Raw genomic sequence first — 24,340 nt, 5'->3', positions numbered from 1 at the left:
GTGAATCGCAGACAGGTGGGATCGAGAGTGGGGGAACCACTGCACATGGCACTGTGGTCGGATTTAGCCTAGCTCCTTCCATCAAGGCTGTAGCTCATTGGGAACCTTACTTTCGGTCCAACCCTCGTATTATGTATTAAATGATTTAGTGGCCAATTTCAGGTGGTCTTAATATTTCTCATTGATAATCCTGAGGAACAAGTTACAGATTATAGGAAAGATTGTACAAAATCATTGCTTGGTGTATTGTCAGACAGCTGACATCATAAAAGCAAGCCCAATGAAACATACAGAAATGAAATATTCAATAAAAACTAATTTTTTCTTACATTACCCATATTTGCTAGGGTTGAACAAATCAGTAGTTCCAATATGATCTAATTTCAGTAATTGTTTCTGAATCAATGTTGCATAAATTCCAGAAATTTATTTCAGATTGCATGAATAGATATAATACAAACTTAGTTAGCCTGCTAACTGAAGTCTATTTTCAAGCATTTTGCCGAAAACTGAGTACAAATATCACGTTAAAAGTATTTTACATCAAAATTGTATAAAAAATATTTGTTCAGGAATTCAGAAATTGAAATGTCTTGTTACTTCAACAAATTTCTATAAAGTTGCAGTTCTTAACTTCTTATGAACAAACTAGAACTCTTTTATGAGCTGCATCATTTTGTAATATTGCACAATATCATTTAATACTGCTGAAAGAAATATGTGCAATCAAATTCATTCTGCTGTTAACTCATTGGCTTTGACTGTTTCACAAACAGTTCCCCACTCTGCTCTGCTTGTGAACTGTCTGGAAATGTTAAATCCTGCTACAGTATGAACTTCCTAGTTGGAGGAAAATCTTCCTCTACAAGTTCAGTTCACTAGGAACTATACATTCTCATTCAATAATACTTCTTCATCTTTGGTAAACTGAATTCTTCATCAGGATGGCACTGGTTGAGTTGTTACAACTGTTCATACTCTGAAATTCTCACTGCCACAACACCGTACTGCATCTGTAACATAACAGTTTACTGGATGGTTATCTAAAACCAAACTTTTGCATGTTAAATAAAACCCACTGCAGCTGTTGTAAACCCTGTTGTAAATGACCTGTTTCATGATTTTAAATTACATCATCAAGTGCAAATATAAATAAAAAGAAGAAACAGACTATAAAAAATTTTACACAAAGACCATGCGAAAGTGAGAAAAAGTGTCTGGAAAACTGTGTGGTCAGAACACTTTTACAGCCTGATTCCAACCTTCTTCAAAAATTGGAAACTGGAACATATGTACAAATGGGACAGCAAAAAAGATTATAAATACACTGGGAAGAGGCTGGGAGGGAGAAATAGGGGGAAGGGAGGGGAGAGGAAACAAAGTATAAAGTAAACAAAGCAGTACCTCAGCTGAAGCTATGCCAGGACAGAATGCTGCAACTGCCATACACGAACTGACTGGATATCAAAATGTAGGTCCCAAGGGAAGCAGGTCAAGTGAGGAAATGTGAATAACCTCCAATAAACTTTAAGGAAACAGTTGGGAATCAAGTGTAAAAGAATAAATGTACTAATAAAAGTAGCAAACGTCAAGTGATTTTTTTTTTTTTTAATCACAAATGCAGGGTCATCCAGTTTATAGCATGTTCTAATGGGTACCATGCAGATTTTGGCCTGAGTATTAACAAGAACATTTTAAAGAAGAAAAAGGAAAAGAGCCATAAGATTGCTCTGACCATAGTCAACAGGACATTTCATCTACATAATTCCCCATGCAGGAGAAGGGCCCTAGGAATGTTTCTTATCATAGGATTTTGTACTATGGAAGGGTTTTCGTATAGAGCGGGTATACAGTTGGCTGTGAAGAATATCATCCCAGCATATTTCATTCAAAAGAATCTACATCTACAACTACATGGATTACTCTGCAAATCACATTTAAGTGCCTGGCAGAGGGTTCATCAAACCACCTTCACATTTCTCTATTATTCCAATCTCATGTAGCATGCAGAAAGAATGAACACCTATATCTTTCCATACGAGCTCTGATTTCCTTTATTTTATCGTGGTGATCATTTCTCCCTATGTAGGTCATTGTCAAGAAAATATTTTCACATTCGGAGGAAAAAGTTGGTGATTGGAATTATAATAGAAAATTCCGATGCAACGAAAAAACGCCTTCATTTTAATGATGTCCAGCCCAAATGCTGTACAATTTCTGTGACACTTTCTCCCATATTTCACAATAATACAAAATGTGCTGCTCTTCTTTGAACTTTTTCGATGTACTCTGTCAGTCCTATCCAGTAAGGAACCCACACTGTGCAGTGGTATTCTAAAAGAGGATGGCCAAGCGTAGTATAGGCAGTCTCCTTACACTGTGCAGCAGTATTCTAAAAGAGGATGGCCAAGCATATTGTAGGCAGTCTCCTTAGTAGATCTGTTACATTTTCTAAGTGTCCTGCTAATAAAACGCAGTCTTTGGTTAGTCTTCCCCACAACATTTTCTGTGTTCCTTCCAATTTAAGTTGTTCATAATTGTAATACCTAGGTATTTAGTTGAATTTACAGCTTTTAGATTAGACTGATTTATTGTATAACCAAAGTTTAACAAATTCCTTTTAGCACTCATGTGGATGACCTCACACTTTTCGTTATTTAGGGTCAACTGCCAATTTTCACACCATTCAGATATCTTTTCTAAATCATTTTGCAATTTGTTTTGATCTTCTGATGACTTTATTAGTCAATAAACGACAGGTCATCTGATAATAACCTAAGACGGCTGCTCAGATTGTCTCCCAAATTGTTTATATAGATAAGTAACAGCAAAGGGCCTATAACACTACCTTGGGGAACACCAGAAATCAATTCTGTTTTACTCGATGACTTTCCTTCAGTCACTACGAACTGTGACCTCTCTGACAGGAAATCACAAATCCAGTCACATAACTGAGACAATATTTCATAAGCACGCAATTTCACTACAAGCCGCTTGTGTGGTACAGTGTTAAAAGCCTTCCGGAAATCCATAAAAACAGAATTGATCTGAAATACCTTGTCAATAGCACTCAACACTTCATGTAAATAAAGAGCTAGTTGTGTTTCACAGGAATGATGTTTTCTAAACCAATGTTGACTGTGTGGCAATAGACAGTTTTCTTCAAGGTAAATCATAATGTTTGAAACAATATATGTTCCAAAAACTTGTTTTTCAGTAGTTGCAGGGACAACAGTCTGGATGATTGACTGATCTGGCCTTGTAACGCTAACCAAAACGGCCTTGCTGTTGTGGTACTGCGAACAGCTGAAAGCAAGGGGAACTACAGCTGTAATTTTTACCGAGGGCATGCAGCTTTACTGTATGATAAAAGAAATTATTCAAGTAGGGAAGGGAGACGAAAATTTAATAGTCATGGGTGACTGGAATTTGACGGTAGGAAAAGGAAGAGAAGGAAATGTAGTAGGTGAATATGGATTGGGGCTAAGAAATGAAAAAGGAAGCCGCCTGCTGGAATTTTGCACAGAGCATAACTTAATCATCACTTGGTTCAGGAATCATGAAAGAAGGCTGTATACATGGATGAATCCTGGAGATACTAGAAGGTTTCAGATAGATTATATAATGGTAGGACAGAGATTTAGGAACCAGGTTTTAAATTGTAAGACATTTCCAGGGGCAGATGTGGACTCTGACCACAATCTATTGGTTATGAATTGTACATTAAAACTGAAGAAACTGCAAACAGGTGGGAATTTAAGCAGATGGGACCTGGATAAACTGAAAGAACCAGAGGTTGTACAGAGTTTCAGGGTGAGCATAAGGGAAGAATTAACAGGAATGGGGGAAAGAAATACAGTAGAAGAAGAATGGTTAGCTTTCAGGGATGAAATAGTGAAGGCAGCAGAGGATCTAGTAGGTACAAAGACAAGGGCTAGTAGAAATCCTTGGGTAACAGAAGAGATACTGCATTTAATTGATGAAAGGAAAAATACAAAAATGCAGTAAATTATGGAGGCAAAAAGGAATACAAACGCCTCAAAAATGAGATCGACAGGAAGTGCAAAATGGCTAAGCAGGGATAGCTAGTGGACAAATGTAAGGGTGTAAGGGCTTATCTCACAAGGGGTAAGATAGATACTGCCTACAGGAAAATTAAAGAGACCTTTGGAGAAAAGAGAACCACTTACAGGAATATCAAGAGCTCAGATGGAAACCCAGTTCTAAGCGAAGAAAGGAAAGCAGAAAGGTGGAAGGAGTATATAGAGGGTCTATACAGGGGCGATGTTCTTGAGGACAATATTATGGAAATGGAAGAGGATGTAGATGAAGATGAAATGGGAGATATGATACTGCGTGAAGAGTTTGACAGAACACTGAAAGACCTAAGTCGAAACAAGGCCCCGGGAGTAGACAACATTCCATTAGAACTACTGACAGCCTTGGGAGAGCCAGTCCTGACAAAACTCTACCATCTGCTGAGCAAGATGTATGAGACAGGTGAAATTTCCTCAGACTTCAAGAAGAATATAATAATTCCAATCCCAAAGAAAGCAGGTGTTCACAGATGTGAAAATTACTGAACTATCAGTTTAATAAGACACAGCTACAAATTCTAATGCGAATTGTTTACAGACGAATGGAAAAACTGGTAGAAGCCGACCTTGGGGAAGACCAGTTTGGATTCTGTAGAAATGTTGGAAATGTGAGGAAATACTGACCCTATGACTTATCTTAGAAGAAAGATTAAGGAAATGCAGGCCTACGTTTCTAGCATTTGTAGACTTAGAGAAAGATTTTGACAATGTTGACTGGAATACTCTCTTTCAAATTCTGAAGGTGGCAGGGGTAAAATACAGGGAGCGAAAGGCTATTTACAATTTGTACAGAAACCAGATGGCAGTTATCAGAGTTGAGGGACATCAAAGGGAAGCAGTGGTTGGGAAGGGAGTGAGACAGGGTTGTAGCCTCTCCCTGATGCTATTCAATCTGTGTATTGAGCAAGTAGTAAAGGAAACAAAAGAAAAGTTCAGAGTAGGTATTAAAATCCATGGAGAAGAAACAAAAACTTTGAGGTTCGCCGATGACATTGTAATTCTGTCAGAGACAGCAAAGAACTTGGAAGAGCAGTTGAACGGAATGGATAGTATCTTGAAAGGAGGGTATAAGATGAACAAAAGCAGCAAAACGAGGATAATGGAATGTAGTCAAATTAAGTTGGGTGATGCTGAGGGAATTAGATTAGGAAATGAGACACTTAAAGTAGTAAAGGAGTTTTGCTATTTGGGGAGCAAAATAACTGATGATGGTCGAAGTAGAGAGGATATAAAATGTAGACTGGCAATGGCAAGGAAAGCATTTCTGAAGAAGAGAAATTTGTTAACACTGAGTATTGATTTAAGTGTCAGGAACTCGTTTCTGAAAGTATTTGTATGGAGTGTAGCCATGTATGGAAACGAAACATGGACGATAAATAGTTTAGACAAGAAGAGAATAGAAGCTTTCGAAATGTGGTGCTACAGAAGGATGCTGAAGATTAGATGGGTAGATCACATAAATAATGAGGAGGTATTGAATAGAATTGGGGAGAAGAGGAGTTTGTGGCACAACTTGACTAGAAGAAGGGATAGGTTGGTAGGACATGTTCTGAGGCATCAAGGGATCACCAATTTAGTACTGGAGGGCAGCGTGGAGGGTAAAAATCGTAGAGGGAGACCAAGAGATGAATACACTAAGCAGATTCAGAAGGATGTAGGCTGCAGGAGGTACTGGGAGATGAAGAAGCTTGCACAGGATAGAGTAGCATGGAGAGCTGCATCAAACCAGTCTCAGGACTGAAGACCACAACAACAACAACAACAACAACAACAACAATCGGCATTAACGACATTACTCCTACAACCTTTCTTGGTGTGACCTGTGCAACTTTCCTGTCTTTGGGTATGGGTCTTTCGTTGAGCGAACGGTTGTATATGATTGTTAAGTATGGAACTAATGCATCAGCATACTCCAGAAGGAACCTAATTGGTACAGGAAGTGGTGGTAATATGGCCATTGCAACAAATACGGCCCCCCTTAATATCTTAACAACATTTAGCTGAACTGTAGTAGTGATAGCTGGAACTAGTCTGTTAGTATCCTCACTGGCCTGTAGGAGCACTGGAAGCAGGTCAGTACAGTGGTTGAGTGACAGTGAGGCTATATTTTTCAAGCTCCTGTTCAAAACTTTGAGAGGTATGTGAATTTAACTTTGTTAACAAATCATTATTGGTTAATACTTAGATGTAAGCACCATGAATATAACATAGAAAGTATTGGCAACAGTTTCAAATAGATTAAAAGGTGTGGTATTATTTCGTTTTTAAGTTGTTTACACGAGTTTAGAAGGTGTAGGTGACAGAAATATGGCCCCCATTGGTGCTTGTAATGTGGGGGCCGAGGTCCACATTATAAGCAGTCTGTAAAATGTTTTTATTTTTGTTTTCAGATGCCTAGGACTAATCAGGCACCTAAACCAATCCCCAAAAGGCAGGTGTGGGAAAAAACAAAATGCGAGAGGCAGTGTCTGCTGTTGTAGGCAAAACAATGGGAGTTAAAAAAGCAGTGAAATATTTTGCTGTCCCAAAAACAACTCTGCGCCAGCATGTGTGTGAGGCTAATACCTCACAGATGGCAGATGTTGAAACTAAAAAGCTTGAAAGAAAACCAGCTCTACCAGCAGCCCTAGAAAGTGAACTAGTGGATCACTTACAGTATATGGAGGCCAAATTCTATGGTTTTACTCATATGGATGTTCGAAATATGGCCTATCAACTTGCAGTTAGGAATGGAATTGCAACAAACTTCAGAAATGAAATTGCTGGAAGAGCTTGGCTTGACAATTTTCTATGACATCATCAAGATAAGCTTTCAATTAGAAAGCCAACCGGAACGTAGTATGCTCGGGCAAAAGGCTTTCCCCGTGAGAGAGTTAACTCATTCTATGACTTGCTACAAGCTGAATACCAGAAACATAAATATCCAGAAGATCGTGTATGGAACATCAACAAAACAGGCCTTAGTGTAGTTCAGACTAAGATACAGCAAGTAATTGCAAGCATAGGTAAATGCCAAATTTGTTCTCTGATTGCTGCAGAGCGTGGGTCTCTAGTATCTGCTCGTGAGGTTCTTATGTTCCTCTGATGTTCATATTCCCAAGAACGAATATGGCAGACGTTCTTATGAAAGGTGCTCCTATCTGGGTCAATTGGGAGACCCCACCCATCTGGTTGGGTTCAAGCAAACCTATTCATGAACTGGTTGAAACATTTTGTTGAAAAAACAAAGCCAACAGGGACTTTGCCTATTCTACTCACCCTTGATGGTCACTTCTCCCATTTAAGGAATACTGATGTGATTGATGTGGCAAGAAAAAACTTCATCTCCATTTTGTGACAGCCTTCACACACAACAGACAAACAGCAACCCCTGGATCGTCCTTTTATGGGTGCACTTAAGACTCACTACAGTGAGTATATTCGTCAGTGGATGCTCCATGAAAGCAAACCTGTTGGACCCCATGATATAGTGTCTCTCTTTGGCAAAGCCTACATCCGGTGTACAACCGGCATTATTGCATTAGATGGGTTTAGGGTAACAGGAATTTATCCCTTAGAAATAAATATATTTCAAGATAATGAATTCATCGCTGGGGAAGAAGTCCTGATTCCTGTGCCTGCCAACCAACTGAAACAACAGGAACCCGAAGAGAGTTCAGACTGAAGAGGACCATGATTCTATTGAAATTGATGTCCATGAGCCTATTAAAATTGCATTTGGTATGTCTCCAAGAGATATCCATCCCATACCTGAGAAGATGAAAACATCGTCTCATGGGCGACAACCGTGTGTTGCTAGTCTTGTGACAAGATCTCCATATAAAAACAAATTAGAAGCTTACATAGAAGTGAAAAAAGCTGTAGCTTATCTTTGTGGTCATGGATGCGGACAAAGAACTTGACTTATGATATATCACAGCCATCTTGTTCTGGAACCCAAACCTAGACTCATAGTAGAGGGCGTAGTGCATCTGGCTGTGGAAGAGACGTTAGCAAGAACAGTCGACAGTTAAAGAAAACTTTGATTAAGCAATAAGAAATGGACAGTGATGACTCAGATTGTGTTGATGATGATGTCATGGGGCTCTCAACTGGTTCTGGTGATTATCCATGTGACCTTTCAGTTGGTGAACTCCAGCCAGATAAAGACAATGCTCTCTGCCTATTCTGTGACAGGAAGTTTTCAGATGATGTTTGTGGCAAATTCTGGGTGCAATGCCTAATGTGCTCTTTATGGGCTCACAACGAATGTGCGGGGGCGGAGAAAGAGGACTATGCTTGCGACTTCTGTCGCTAGTACTGTGCTACTTTGTACATTTATGGGTTTATATTTCATAATAAATATGTATTTGAATTAAAAAGCACTTCTTCGTTTTTCTTGCAGCAAAAAATTCTTAAAATATACTGGGGGTCCATATTACAAACACCATGGGGGCCATATTAACTGCATTTCTTGTTTGTGGTCAAATTTATCATCTTTGGGAAACAAAATAATAATAAACATATTCAGACATTTTAAGGAATTTAATCAATATAATGTCTTAGTTAACTGTCAGTTGAGTATAACTACATCAATTAAGGTACTATCATTGTATTAGTGTACAATATTTTATTGAAAAAGAAACTGGGGGTTCATATTACCACCACTTCCTCTATACAGTCTGGACCAGAAGACTTGCTTTTATTAAGTGATTTAAGTTGGTTCACTACTCTGAGGATATTTACTTCTATGTTACTCATGGTGGCAGTTGTTCTTGATTCGAATTCTGGAATATTTATTTCATCTTCTTTTGTGAAGGCATTTCGGTAAGGCTGTGTTTCGTAACTCTGCTATGGCAGCACTGTCTTTGATAATATCTCAAAAAAATGGCTGAAATGGCTCTGAGCACTATGGGACTCAACTTCTGAGGTCATTAGTCCCCTAGAACTTAGAACTAGTTAAACCTAACTAACCTAAGGACATCACACACATCCATGCCCGAGGCAGGATTTGAACCTGCGACCGTAGCAGTCGCGCGGTTCCGGACTGAGCGCCTAGAACCGCTAGACCACCGCGGCCGGCCGATAATATCTCCATTGCTATTGTGCAGAGAAGGCATTAATTGTTTCTTGCTGCTAACATACTTCACATATGACCAGAATCTCTTTGGATTTTCTGCCAGGTTTCGAGACAAAGTTTCGTTGTGGAAACTGTTATAAGCATCTCACATTGAAGTCCGCGCTAAATTTCAAGCTTCTGAATTTTGAGCTTCTGCAGAAGATTGCCAATCTTGAGGATTTTGTGTCTGTTTAAATTTGGCATGTTTGTTTCATTGTTTCTGTAACAGTGTTCTAACCCGTTTTGTGTACCAAGGAGGGTCAGCTCCATCGTTTGTTAATTTATTTGGTATAAATCTCTCAATTGCTGCCAATACTATTTCTTTGAATTCAAGCCACATCAGATCTACACTTATATTATTAATTTGGAATGAATGGAGATTGTCTCTCAGGAAGACGTCAGGTGAATTTTTATCTGCTTTTTTGAATATGTATATTTCTCACTTATTTTTGGAGGATTTGGGAATTACGATATTCAATCTCGCTATGACAACCCTGTGTTCACTAATCCCTGTATAGGTTTTCATGCTCGTTATTAACTCAGGATTATTTGTTGTTAAGAGGTCAAATGTGTTTTCACAACCATTTACTATTCGCGTGAGCTCATGAACTAACTGGTAGAAATAATTTTCAGAGAACGCATTTAACACAATTTCAGATGATATTTTATGCATACCTCCAGAATTAAACATGTATTTTTGTCAACATATCGAGGGTAAATTAAAAGTTACCACCAGCTGTTATTGTAAGAGTCGGGTATGTGTTTGAAATCAAACTCAAGTTTTCTTTGAACCTTTCAGCAACTGTATCATCTGAATTGGGAGGTCAGTAAAAGGATCCTATTATTATTTTATTCTGGCTGCCAACAATGACCTCTGCCCATACTAACTCACAGGAAGTATCTGCTTCAATTTCACCGAGCTTGTATCCGATTTTAGCCAGCTTTCAGTGCCTGTAACGATTTGAGCAACAGTGGTTTCTATTAGTACTTGGAGCTCTGGTACTTCTAACAGCAACAAACAGGCCACCGCCAACTGTGTTTAGCCTATCCTTTCGGAACACTATTAGGTTCTTCGCAAAAATTTCAGCTGAGCTTATATCTGGATTTAGCCAGCTTTCAGTGTCTATGATGATTTTAGCATCAGTGGTTTTTATTAGCGTTTGGAGCTCTGGTACTTTCCCAACACAGCTACGACAATTTACAACTGTTATGCCAATGGTTCCTGAATCTAAGTTCTTCCTGTGTTCGGCCTGCACTCTTTGTGACTCAAGCCCTTCTTGTGTTCTCCCGAGACCCTCTAACCTAAAAAACCACCACACAGCCCCTGCTAACCGTGTAGCCACCTCCTGCGTATAGTGGACACCTGACCTATTCAGCAGAACCCAATACCCAACCACCCTATGGCGCAAGTCGAGGAATCTGCAGCCTACCCGGTCGCAGAACTGTCTGAGCATCTGATTCAGATCCTCCACTTGGCTCTGTACCAGAAGTCCGCAATTGGTCCTGTCGACTATGCTGCACATGGTCAGCTCTGCTTTCATCTTGCAAGAAAGACTGGCAGCCTTTACCACATCTGTTAGTCACTCAAAACCAGAGAGAATCTCTTCTGATCCAAAGTGACACACATCATTGGTACCAACTTGAGCAACCACCTGCAGTTGGCTGCACCCTGTGCTCTTCATGGCATCCGGGAGGACCCTTTCCACATCTGGAATGACTCCACCAGGTATGCATACTGTTTGAGTGCACATTGGTTTTCTTTCCCTTCTTGTCAGCCAAGTCCCTAAGAGGCCCCATAATGCACCTAACGTTGGAGCTCCCAACTACCAATAATCCCACCCTCTGTGATTGCCTGGATCTTGCAGGCTGAGTGGTTTCCTCTGGAACAGGACAGGTGACAGCATCTGACTCAGCGACAGGGTCAGCCACAGACCTGTGAAGACTGCCAGTCTAAGTATACAGGCCAAACTGGAATGTCCTAGGAAGTTAGGTTTAAGGAACATATTTCTGATGTGGGTTCCAGTTCTGCCTTAAGTTTGGATTTATCTAAAACAGGTCACTCAGTTTCTCGTTTTACACCTGGTCTCATAATTTGCATGGGTAGTGGTTTAAATATCTTGGAATAACTAGCGATCTTTCATACATGAAGAAAATATTCAAATCAAACAGTAAATTCTCAAACTGAGTTAAGGCAGAAACCAGTTTTGGCCAACTTTGATAACTTAAATAAATATCAGGGTTCATCCGCCCTTTCCCTCTTATCTCCTCTCCTTGGTGCCTTGTGCCATTCCCTCTTTTAAATGTTTCTGTAAAATTTTCTTAAAAGTTTTTAAAGTAACTGTATGACAACATTATGAAAAGGATAGATGTTACTCATCATATAGCAGAGATGCTGAGTTGCCAAAAGGCGCAACAAAAAACTTTTGGCCAAATTGACCTTCATCAGAATTAGACAACATACACACGCACACATTCATACAAACCCAACTCACACATACACATGACATCAGGCCCTGGATACCACGGCCAGACTGCATAATTAATTTTATCAATTTCTAAGATTTTTCAATTCTAAATGTTACATTTATAAATGGCCCAAAACATGTTCAAGGCTTTTATCAATATGTCTATAAGTTTTTCACTTGACAGTTGCTACATTTATTAGTATGTTTGTTTCTGTACACCTCATTCTGAAGCATTTCCTTAAAGTTTATCAAAAATTATTCATTCACATTGCCATTCCCCTTGTGACCTATGTTTTGATATCCAGTCAGTCCGTGTATGGCAGTTGCAGCTTTCTGAACTGGTGTGGCTTCAACTGAGGTAATTTTTACTCTATATTCTGCCCCCCCCCCCCTTATGGTGTATTTTATAATCTCCTCTTTTATCCCATTTGTTCATATGTTCCAGTTTCACCCCATGTTTTTAATCCATAACTATTGCTTTTTGTGAAATTTCCCAAATTTTAAAGAAATCCTCAGCACACAGAGTAAGTATTCAGTCTCCTGTTCACTTCCTGTTCACTGTCATATGATTTTTGTATAAATCAAATCCAGGATGGAATATAACAATATTATGAGAAGGAAAGTTGCTACTCACCATATAGCGGAGATGCTGAGTCGCAGAGAGGCACAACAAAAAGACTGTAACAATATAAGCTACTTCCCCCCCCCCCCCCATGCCCACCTCTCCCCTGCCCACCACCCAACCTGCAGTACTTCACTGTCCGCCATCCCCACCATACTATCCCTCCCCCTCCCCGCCCCAGCCTCCTCCTTTCCCCCATCCAGCTGCCACTCCCATCATGCACAGGTGCTGCTGTCTGCAGCATGGTTTCAGTTGCCTGAGACTGCAGTCATGTGTGAGAGTTGCTTTTGTGTGAGTGTGTATGTGTGTGCACATGTGTGTGTCTATTTTTGATAATGGCCATTTTCTGAAAGCTTTAAGTGTTAAAATCTTTTTGTATTGCCTATCTCCGACTCAGCATCTCCACTATATGGTGAGTAGAAACTTTCCTTCTCATAGTATTGTTACATTCCATCCTATACTCAATGTTTGTCCTCTTTCTCTCCTTTACTGTGTTTCTCTAGTTGCCTTACAAACCGAATTGCACACTCTACTTATGAGCCACACTGTATAAACCATCTCAGCTATGCACAACAGACGGCTACAAAACCACCCCAATTATAGGTCCAGCATCTTATGTTCCACATTACTCCCACTGATATAATTAATACCATACTTTCAAATTGATCACTCTCCCTGCGTCATTTCACATAATTTTGCATGTTTACTCCCACACATTTCCAGTGACACACAATATTGTATCTCATCCTATGAACCCCTCCGCACCCCCTACACTTCCTCCATTCTATCCCAGTTTGCACCCACAAGTTCCAACATCCAGTCATATCTGCCGTCCCCCTTCTTCACACTTATCCACCCTTAGACCTGCTAACCACAGTAATACATATATTTTTTATCAGTTATTCTTTACTTTGACCCTTGTGACTTCTTGCCAATTTTAGCGAGTTTTCGCATTTCGCTATTGTCGACTTCCTCAGATTTCATCTTGTTTCCCCTTTTACATCCATTTCATCCTTTTCATATATTTTCACACGTATTTGGGTGTATTTTTGCGAAATTTTTCGGAGGTAGTTCTACATTATTTACATAATTTTTTGCATTTTTCCACCACCATGGATCCTTGCTCCTTCCATCTGCATCAATACAGAAAAGTCTCCTTATCCCTAGCCAGATCCCAGTCCCACACACTGTTCCTGCATTGTTGTTTGGCTCATGGAATCCCCCCTAATGGCCTTACCATCAAATTACCCATCTCTGGCTGCCACCCCTCCTTCCAAAATGACCTCCACCTGTTCAAATTCCGCCAATCCCTAGCCCTCACCAACTTAGTCCTGCAGAACCATATTAACCAAGCCCAAATCTCCTTGCAGTACCTTCTCTCCATCCACAAGATTCTCTTGCTATGCAACCCCATATTCCTGGATTGAAACTCTTCCCCAGCAGGAACTTGAGCAACATGCATGACTCCACCTCAAAAAGCTCTCCATCCTGCTCACTTCCTACTCCCGCCTTGGAGTGCCACTGTCCACCACCTCTACAACAACCATCAAACCTCCCCTACGCCCCCTCACAGCTGACAAACCCTGTCTCGCAGACCTACTACACTTAGCCCACCCTCCAAAACTCCCTCCCACCACCACACAGGGGCAGAACCTACACAGATCCGTGACACAGTGATGAACTTTTCCTCCAGAAGCCTTAGCCCTTGCCCCACTCCCAAATTCAAGCATGCAGGACTTGTTAAAGACCTTCTCTCCTTCTCCCGATTCTTACAGTGGAAACACTTTTTTGCCACCAACCCTACCAATCAGACTCAACCAAAGACCAATAGTGAACCTTGCCTTAACCAGTTCACTCCTCCATCCAGCCATGATCCACTGCCTCCAAACCACCCCCTGTTAACTTTCCAGAGTTTCTTAACCTCAAACCTTGCCTCACCATCATTCCCCAAATACCTCAACATGCAGACTAACCTTATATCTACAGAAAGAGCGGCAGTCAACCATCTAAAAACTGATCCTGACATGATAATCCTACCTGTGGACAAAGGTTCCACCACTGTAGTTTTGAACCGCAAGGATTACCTGGCGGAAGGACTCCGCCAGCTGTCAGATACTTCCACCTACAAACCTTGCCACGGTGACCCCATTCCAGTAATCCAGCAGGATCTCCAGTCACTACTCAAATCCTCAGGCCCATCCCAGAACCTCTCGCTGGAGTCTATCTCTCTACTCACCCCTATCACTCCCCACACTCTTACCTTCTACATGTCCATAAACCTAACCATCCAGGATGCCCCATTATGGCCAGTTACTGTGCCCCCACAGAGAGAGTCCCTGCTCTCATAGACCAACATCTTCAACCTCTTACCCAGTACCTACCTTCCTATAGAAAAGATACAAATCATTTCCTCCACCGACTCTCCACAGTTCCTGTACCTTTACCACAAGATGCCCTGCTCGTCACTATTGATGCCACCTCTCTGTACACTAACATTCCTAATGCCCATGGCCTTACTGCTATTGAACACTACCTTTCCCAACGCCTGACGGGTTCCAAACCAACAACCTCCTTCCTAGTCACCATGAGCATATCCTCACCCACAATTACTTCTCCTCTGAAGGCATTACCTACAAACAAATCCAGGGTATGGCTATGGGCACCCACATGGCACCATCTTATGCCAACCTATTCATGGGCCATCTAGAGGAATCCTTCCTAAACACCCAGAATCCTAAACTGCTCACCTGGTTCAGATTCATTGATGACATCTTTGCTATCTGGATCGAAGGTGAGGACACCCTATCCACATTCCTCCAGAGCCTCAACAACTTCTGCCCCATTTGCTTCACCTGGTCCTACTCAACCCAACAAGCCACCTTCCTAGATGTTGACCTCCACCTCAAAGATGGCTACATCAGTACCTCCGTCCAAATCAAACCTACTAACCACCAGGAATACCCCCACTTTGATAGCTGCCACCTGTTCCATACCAAGAAGTCCTTTCCATAGAGCCTAGCCACCTGTGGTCATCGCATCTGCAGTGAGGAGTGGTCCCTCTCAAAATATACCCAGGATCTCACTGAAGCCTTCACAAACTGTAATTATCCTCCCAGCCTTGTACAAAAACAATATTTCCAGTTTACCACCACCTCACAAAGTCCCACCATCCAGCCACAGAGGGGCATTCCACTCATAACTCAGTACCACCCAGGACTGGAACAACTGAATTACATTCTCAGCCAGGGTTTCGACTACCTCTTGTCGCTCACTGAAATGAGAAATGTCCTGCGCACTATCCGTCCCACCCCTGCCACAGTGGTGCTCTGCCATCCACTGAACTTGCGCAATATACTTGTCCATCCCTACACAACCCCTGCTCCCAACCCCTGACCTCATGGCTCGTACCCTTGTAATAGACCTAGATGCCAGAGCTATCCTATACATCCTCCCACCACCACCTACTCCAGTCCGGTCACAAACATCACCTATCCTATCAAAGGCAGGGCTACCTGTGAAACCAGTCATGTGATATACAAGCTAAGCTGCAACCACTGTGCTGCATTCTATGTAGGCATGACAACAAACAAGCTGTCTGTCTGCATGAATGGCCACTGACAAACTGTGACCAGGAAACAAGTGGACCACCCTGTTGCTGAACACGCTGCCAGACATGATATCCTTCATTTGAATGACTGCTTCACAGCCTGTGCCATATGGATCCTTCCCACCAACACCAGCTTTTCTGAATTGCACTTTCCCTGCAATACATCCTACGTTCCTGTAACCCTCCGGGCCTCAACCTACATTAGTCGCTGCCCTCACCCATCCAGCTCCTTCCCTGCTCCCATTCCAGCACTACACAGCCGCCATTCCATCACCACATCCAGTTCTTTTTTATTCATTTTATTTTATTTTTTTATATAATTTTTTATTTATTTCTCTCCTTTTCCGCTACTTGCCCTGCCCGCCACTCAATCTGCAGCACTTCACTGTCCACCATCCCCACCATACTATCCCTCCCCCTCCCAGCTCCAGCCTCCTCCTTTCCCCCACCCAGTCGCCACTCCCACCATGGGCTGGTGCTGCTGCTCACAGTGCGGTTTCAGTTGCCTGAGAGTGTAATTGTGGGTGTGAGTTGTGTTTGCGTGAGTGTGTGTGAGTATGTGTGTCTATTGTTGACAAAGGCCATTGGCCAAAAGCTTTAAGTGTGAAAATCTTTTTGTTGTGGCTATCTGTGACTCAGCATCTCCACTATATGGTGATTTTTTTATAAAGTTGTTTATGGTCTCTTTCTACTTTTTATTCATATTTTCACTTGATAATGAAATTTAAAATTACAAAACTGTGCCTTTAATAAAGGATTTACAACAGCTGCAGCAGTTTTTATTCAACATGCATCTGTAACAGTTATAAAAATATACACAGTACTAATGAACTCTCATTTTGTATTGGTAAGCACAGTTATGATACTAATACTCATGCTTTACAAATAAAGGCACATCAGTGAACATGTTAAGTAAATCATTGACCTTTCAGTTCAGTTCTTTCATCCATACAATGTATTTTGTTGATCACATTTATGAAGCTTAGTCTTCAAGAATGAATTGCAAGCCAAAGCATATTTAATAGAGAGCAGTAGTTTCAGGGATTGTATACAGGATGTTTCAAAGCCTTTGCTTCAAACAATTAGATTTAATAGCTCATGTCATGGGGAACAACTTTCTTTCGAGACAAAATGTTTGCTAAAACTTCCCAAAAAATCAGTTATGCCCCAGAGAGGTGGCAATGTGTAATCACTCTGTAGCATGTGTTTGCTTCATGTGTTGCCTACAATACAGTCTTTAGCTCCAGGTGAAAGGGGGTACGCAGCAAAATTAAATTTACCAACTGGCATCTGCAATATTCTTCTCTGCTAAAAGACACTCATTCTTCAGGTTTTCTTATTGTGAACAACTATCAGTTTACTAGGGTAAGTAGGTGCGCAGCACACCTAATTAGTGGACCCTGCTAGTTCACTGAAATCTTGTGGTCCCACAGTCAGCAAATACCAAAGGACACCTAATGTCCCTGGGAGGCATCAGTGAACATTTTGTCTTTAACAACATGTTGTTCCCCATCATGTGATCTATCACCTCTCGATGTTTGATTCAAAGACTTTGAAACACCTTGATTATAATATACTTAAAAATTATTAATCCTCTGTGGCTAGAAATTCTGTAAATGGCTAGAATATCTGCTACAATATTGAATGGAGAGGCCGTTTTTAAAATTGAGATATTTAACTGCAGTAGTGCAAATTTAAAACTGAGAAAAAAATTAATAAGGATAACCATTACTTACTCAATATGGCTTGTTACTGAGCAGGATACTTCTTCATGAAAGCATCTCTCAGCTTGAAAGTCTGGATTTTTCCAGATGTTGTTCTTGGAAATTCAGCAACAATTTCAATTATTTTTGGAATTTTAAAACCTGCAATCTAAAACATTAGTGATCTATTAGACACTGTGAAATAAATGGAACAAGATTCAGATAAAAATTACTCAGAACACAAAATGCACTAAAAATTTAGGATCATTTACCTTTCCCTTTGCAAATTCTTGGACTTTCTCAGGTGTGAGCCCAGATCCTTCTTTTATTCGGATGCATGAGCATACCTGTTCACCTAATCTTGCATGTGGAATCCCAAATACCTGGATCAAGCACAATAAATTAATTTTTTATGAGGAATGTATGTAGCACCAACTATAATACATGTAATGACTTCTTACTTGTGCCTCCAGTATATCTGGATGAGTCTCCAGCAGCTCCTGAACTTCTTTAGGGGAAATATTCTCACCACCCCTGATTATCATGTCTTTCAAGCGTCCAACTACCATTCCGTAGCCATCCTCTTTCAGAATAAATAAATCCCTTAAGAATAAAATATTTCCTATTAAATTTCTAGTCTTCCAAAATCACATTTTACATATAAGTATAAATTTATCACATACAGAATAATCTTCCTTGAATTAGGCTATATATATGAAAGTGGTTTGGTAAGTAAATTTTCCTGAAAGAATTGAACTTTTTTGTTGTACCTTCATGGCTGGTAACCTTGATTATTCCAAGGGTTATGTAAAGAATTTCAAATGGCATACACTTCATTCTTGACAGCAATCTGAATTAGTAAGTGTGTTGGCTGTGATTTAAAATCGAGAAAACCACGTTCTATGCTGTTATTAAACATTTTCATTAGAAGGTTTGGACTGCTGCCTAAATCGAAGCTGAATTAGATGAAATTCACATGGACTCTGCACCATCATTGAAGACCATTTACTTTTGGGTTAATGAATTTAAACATGGCCAGACAAGCACTGAAGATGAACCACACTCCAGGCATCCAACTGAGGTCACCACAAAGTAAATCATTGACAGAATCCATGATATGGGAAAGTAAGAATGCATGAGACTGCTGAGACTGTAAGCATCTCAACAGAGTGAGTGCATAATATCCTGTATGCACAATTGGCTATGAAGAAGCTGCGTGTGAGGTGGATGCAGTTATTGCTCACAGTTGACCATAGAGCATCTGGCACAACATTTTAAAATAGTGTCTGGCAATGTCTAATCACAATCTGCAAGACTTTTTATGTAAATTTGTGACTGCTGATGAAACATGGATCCATCACTACACACCAGAGACAAAACGGTAGTCAATACAATGGATGAAGGCTGGTGAAAGTGCACTGCATTTTTCTGGTAGGTAAGAGAATGACCACTGTATTATGGGATTTCCAAGGAAAATTACAGAACCTGTTACGCGCCATTGTTGGATCATTTGAAACTCATATTGGTTGAAAAAATACCAATATTGGTGGCATTAAGTGCTCTTTCACAAAAATAATGCAGCAATATCAATGGCAATATTGCATCAATTGGGCTTTGGTTTGGTTCTCCATCCACCCTTCAGACTTAGCTCCAAGTGACTTCCTCCTGTTCCCTAACTTGAAACTCTGGCTTGTGGAACTCTAGTTTGCTGGGAAGAAATTTTCTCATCAGATAGGAAATAATAGTTGCAGTCAATGAGAGGAAATGATAACTGCAGTCAATGAGTATTTTGCAGTTTCTGACAGGACCTGTTTTTCCGATGGGGTGAAAAGGGTGGATCATATTAGATAGTAGGGCTCTTAGAGCATTGACTTGAGATTCTTTGCTTCCCAATCTTCATTTAGTATCTTGATGCTGCCATGTTGTTCCGGCACTTTATAGTATTCAGTTGATCAGTTGATGAAATAAAATTTTCCTCTATTCAATAGCCTTTTTCCACTCTACCAAACACTCTGTCAGGATGTACATAGCTGTGGCTATGAACAGGGAGATATTACACCAGCTTATGAAATCTTCTCAGACTACCATCTGGGCGGCTGCGTTCAAATTCTGTGATGTTTTGATGAATGTCATTTCCATTGTCTTCTGGCAAAGTATTGATGATGCATGGGGGCCCCATCTATACAGCTGAGCAGTGGTCATCTCCCCCTGTGGTAGAGGGGTGCCTAGGCATGGGCCGTCATTTAGATTTGCAGTGCCTTCAGTCTTGCCCAGATTCATGAAGTGTCAACTGCTGGTCGCAGTCACAATGTATAGCTCCTAGTGCAGGGTTCCATGCCAAACTCAACAGGTAGCACGGAACCCTGCACCAGCAGCTATATGCCAAGACCATGCCCAGCAGATGATGACAATGACACTCATCAAAACATCTTGGAATTTGAACGCAGTCACCCAGGTGGCAACCTGAGAAGATTTAATTAGCCAGAAAGTGTACATTTGGACATTATACCAACATCTCAAATTTTCTGCTTTGTTCCATGAAGGCCATTAGTGTGCTCACCAATACTGTATTTTCATTTTGACTGGTACAATAGTCAGAAAATAAATGAATTTGGACTATTTTCTGGTTGGAACACCGCAAGGTCTGTACAATGTATAAAGCTGCATATCTGCAGAGATAAGCTTGAAAATCTTAGAATCCTTAAGCCCACTTTTATATATAATTATTTCTAAATAGTATTTTTTGCTAATAATAAATGTTGGTTTCAATTGAATCTTGATATGCACAAGCACAATATAAGATAGAATACATTTTGCCTCCTTACCAATCTGACAAAGTGAGAAACTGAGAATTCCTATAAACTCAAAGCAAAACTAAAAGCATACCTTATTAAACCTACTCCTACAAATTATCTATCAAGCTTTTGAGGACTGAAGAACCCTTTTAGCTACCAGACAGGTTTCAATGTCTGCCAAAAATAGATCTCTTCTTATGGCACTTTATGTATACTTTGTCTCATTCCATCTTTCTACACATTCTCTTCATGATGGTATTCACTTAGCATGATGAGTGGATGAAAGAATAAATTATTGTTGTTGTTGTGGTCTTCAGTCCTGGGAGTGGTTTGATGCAGCTCCCCATGCTACTCTATCCGGTGCACGCTTCTTCATCTCCCCGTACCTACTGCAGCCTACATCCTTCTGAATCTGCTTAGTGTATTCATCTCTTGGTCTCCCTCTACGATTTTTACCCTCCACGCTGCCCTCCAATACTAAATTGGTGATCCCTCGATGTCTCAGAACATGTCCTACCAACCGATCCCTTCTTCTAGTCAAGTTGTGCCACAAGCTCCTCTTCTCCCCAATTCTATTCAATACCTCCTCATTAGTTATGTGATCTACCCATCTAATCAGCATTCTTTGGTAGCACCACATTTCGAAAGCTTCTATTCTCTTCTTGTCTAAACTAGATATCGTCCACGTTTCACTTCCATACATGGCTACACTCCATACAAATACTTTCAGAAACGACTTCCTGACACTTAAATCTACACTCGATGTTAACAAATTTTTCTTCTTCAGAAACACTTTCCTTGCCATTGCCAGTCTACATTTTATATCCTCTCTACTTCGACCATCATCAGTTATTTTGCTCCCCAAAAAGCAAAACTCCTTTACTACTTTAAGTGTCTCATTTCCTAATCTAATTCCCTCAGCATCACCCAACTTAATTCGACTACATTCCATTATCCTTGTTTTGCTTTTGTTGATGTTCATCTTATACCCTCCTTTCAAGACACTGTCCATTTCATTCAACTGCTCTTCCAAGTCCTTTGCTGTCTCTGACAGAATTACAATGTCATCGGCGAACCTCAAAGTTTTTATTTCTTCTCCATGGATTTTAACTCCTACTCCGAACTTTTCTTTTGTTTCCTTTATTGCTTACTCAATATACAGATTGAATAACATCAGGGATAGGCTACAACCCTGTCTCACTCCCTTCTAACCACTGCTACCCTTTCATACCCCTCAACTCTTATAACTGCCATCTGCTTTCTGTACGAATTGTAAATAGCCTTTCGCTCCCTGTATTTTACCCCTGCCACCTTCAGAATTTGAAAGAGAGTATTCCACTCAACATTGTCAAAATCTTTCTCTAAGTCTACAAATGCTAGAAACGTAGGTTTGCCTTTCCTAAATCTTCCTTCTAAGATAAGTCATAAGGCCAGTATTGCCTCACGTGTTCCAACATTTCTACAGAATCCAAACTGATCTTCCCCGAGGTTGGCTTCTACCAGTTTTTCCAGTCGCCTGTAAAGAATTCGCATTAGCATTTTGCAGCTGTGACTTATTAAACTGATAGTTCGGTAATTTTCACATCTGTCAACACCCGCTTTCTTTGGGATTGGAATTATCATATTCTTCTTTAAGTCTGAGGGAATTTCGCCTGCCTCATACATCTTGCTAACCAGATGGTAGAGTTTTGTCAGGACTGGCTCTCCCAAGGCTGTCAGTAGTTCTAATGGAATGTTGCCTACTCCGGGGGCCTTGTTTCGACTCAGGTCTTTCAGTGCTCTGTCAAACTCTTCACGCAGTATCATATCTCCCATTTCATCTTCATCTACATCCTCTTCCATTTCCATAATATTGTCCTCAAGTACATCGCCCTTGTATAGTCCCTCTATATACTCCTTCCACCTTTCTGCTTTCCCTTCTTTGCTTAGAACTGGGTTTCCATCTGAGCTCTTGATATTCATACAAGTGGTTCTCTTTTCTCCAAAGGTCTCTCTAATTTTCCTGTAGGCAGTATCTATCTTACCCCTAGTGAGATAAGCCTCTACATCCTTACATTTGTCTTCTAGCCATCCCTGCTTAGCCATTTTGTACTTCCTATTGATCTAATTTTTGAGACGTTTGTATTCCTTTTTGGCTGCTTCATTTACTGCATTTTTATATTTTCTCCTTTCATTAATTAAATTCAATATTTCTTCTGTTACCCAAGGGTTTCTACTAGCCCTCGTCTTTTTACCTACTTGATCCTCTGCTGCCTTCACTATTTCATTCCTCAAAGGTACCCATTCTTCTTCTATTGTATTTCTTTCCCCCATTCCTGTCAGTTGTTCCCTTATGCTCTCCCTGAAACTCTGTACAACCTCTCGTTCTTTCAGTTTATCCAGGTCCCATCTCCTTAAATTCCCACCTTTTTTCAGTTTCTTCAGTTTTAATCTACAGTTCATAACCAATAGATTGTGGTCAGAGTCCACATCTGCCCCTGGAAATGTCTTACAATTTAAAACCTGGTTCCTAAATCTCTGTCTTACCATGGGGGGGGGGGAGGGAGGAGGAATAAATTAAATAAATTATTGTAGGAAGAATAAATTATTGTAGTTCAAACCAGTGACACAGAAAATATTTGGTTCATCTACCTTTAGCTTATCAATTATCACACTGTTTGTTGTTGACTATTTCTCTCTGTCCCTACCAGTCTATATTTTCTACTTCTACAAGTTTACAAAGCACTCAGTGTGTCAATAACTGTGATTATCATGTCTATATCACTAACTTATTATGAATGCATCAGTTTGGTAGTCATTACAAAACATGGGTTACCAGTGCATCCCTGGGTTATTCGCAAATATCTATGTACATGTCACAGTTAACTCAGGAACTCATACAGATGAGATACTCCATTGTTTCACGTGTAGGATCTCATATGTATGTATGTATGTACATTCCCTTGGAGGTGTAGTCAGGATTGGAAAGTGTTGTGGGCCTGTAATTATACACGGTGCTTACATTTAGTACAAGAAATGGTATCGGCTTATTTGCTCATGAGGGGATTACATGGCGAGGATTGTCAAGAGGACGAGAAAAGGTAATCCTAGTAGCCCCATATCCATCTCAAAGGAGAATGGAACATTCAAAGATGAAGGAATTAATCCATTAAGTGTCTGCTCTAGGTGGTGGCTCAGAATAGGCATCAGCTGAAAGGCAGTAGATGAAATAGGTGGACTCTGTAAAATTCAAATAATAAAAATTACTCACATCTGGGGCACCTTATACACATAAACAATGAATGGTCTTAGTGTTCCATGTGGCTTACAAATCGAAAAGGTATAGGATTCAATCATTAGTTGGTCCAAGAATTTTTTTCTGCACTTTTTGCTTCTTACACATCTGCCAGTGGTTTGCTAATGTGAAAAATGCCAAGTTGATTCAGAGTCACATAAAAATATAGGTAGCCCTACTGTACCATCTCCAACAAGACCATACCCAGTAACACATTGTGACATTCAAACCAACCTTCATGTTGTGAACAGCTTTTCCTACTTATGCCCTTTCCAAATGTTAGATGTTGTCTGTTGCAAATTCCCCTACCATGAATTCAAATATGTTTGTAGAATATGTGTTACAGTACCAAAGTTGTCTTTCTTGATCACACTCGGTACGTCACACACTGCTCACATCACCACAGAAGAAACATTTCAATACCCCCCCTCCCAGAGCCCCTGCTAAAGACGGCCCACAAGACGCTGCCAATGTACGCCAAATTTACACCTCACTGCCTGCATCTGTGATTGGTTCCCGCAACTTATTAACCGAAGTGAGAACTTTATGAAAGGTGCTACCACTACTTCAACTGCTAGTGAATATTTATAAACCACTGCTAGTGAAACAGAGACTGTGATTGCAGACAGACCACAGGATACAAAGTTATGTATGCTCTATATTGCATGTATTGTAAATA

The 24,340-nt window shown here is 40.4% G+C and overlaps 1 protein-coding gene across 1 annotated transcript in view; it reads right to left on the bottom strand.

The window, feature by feature from the left end:
* Positions 1–641: 641 nt before the first annotated feature.
* LOC124802803 (medium-chain acyl-CoA ligase ACSF2, mitochondrial-like) overlaps positions 642–24,340 on the bottom strand; it is a 223,243-nt gene continuing 199,544 nt past the window's right edge. Inside the window, exons 11-14 of the mRNA XM_047263807.1 lie at positions 18,054–18,195; positions 17,865–17,975; positions 17,626–17,761; positions 642–1,013 (exon numbers count right to left, since the gene is read on the bottom strand). Of these exons, the coding sequence (XP_047119763.1) occupies positions 17,639–17,761; positions 17,865–17,975; positions 18,054–18,195 (376 nt within the window). The 3' untranslated portion in view covers positions 642–1,013; positions 17,626–17,638. The remainder of the gene's footprint in view (positions 1,014–17,625; positions 17,762–17,864; positions 17,976–18,053; positions 18,196–24,340) is intronic.

This window comes from Schistocerca piceifrons, chromosome 6, assembly GCF_021461385.2.
Source record: "Schistocerca piceifrons isolate TAMUIC-IGC-003096 chromosome 6, iqSchPice1.1, whole genome shotgun sequence".
Classification (NCBI taxonomy): Eukaryota; Metazoa; Arthropoda; class Insecta; order Orthoptera; family Acrididae; genus Schistocerca; species Schistocerca piceifrons.
Note: the sequence above shows the minus strand (reverse complement) of the source record. Positions and strands in the feature narration are given on the sequence as shown.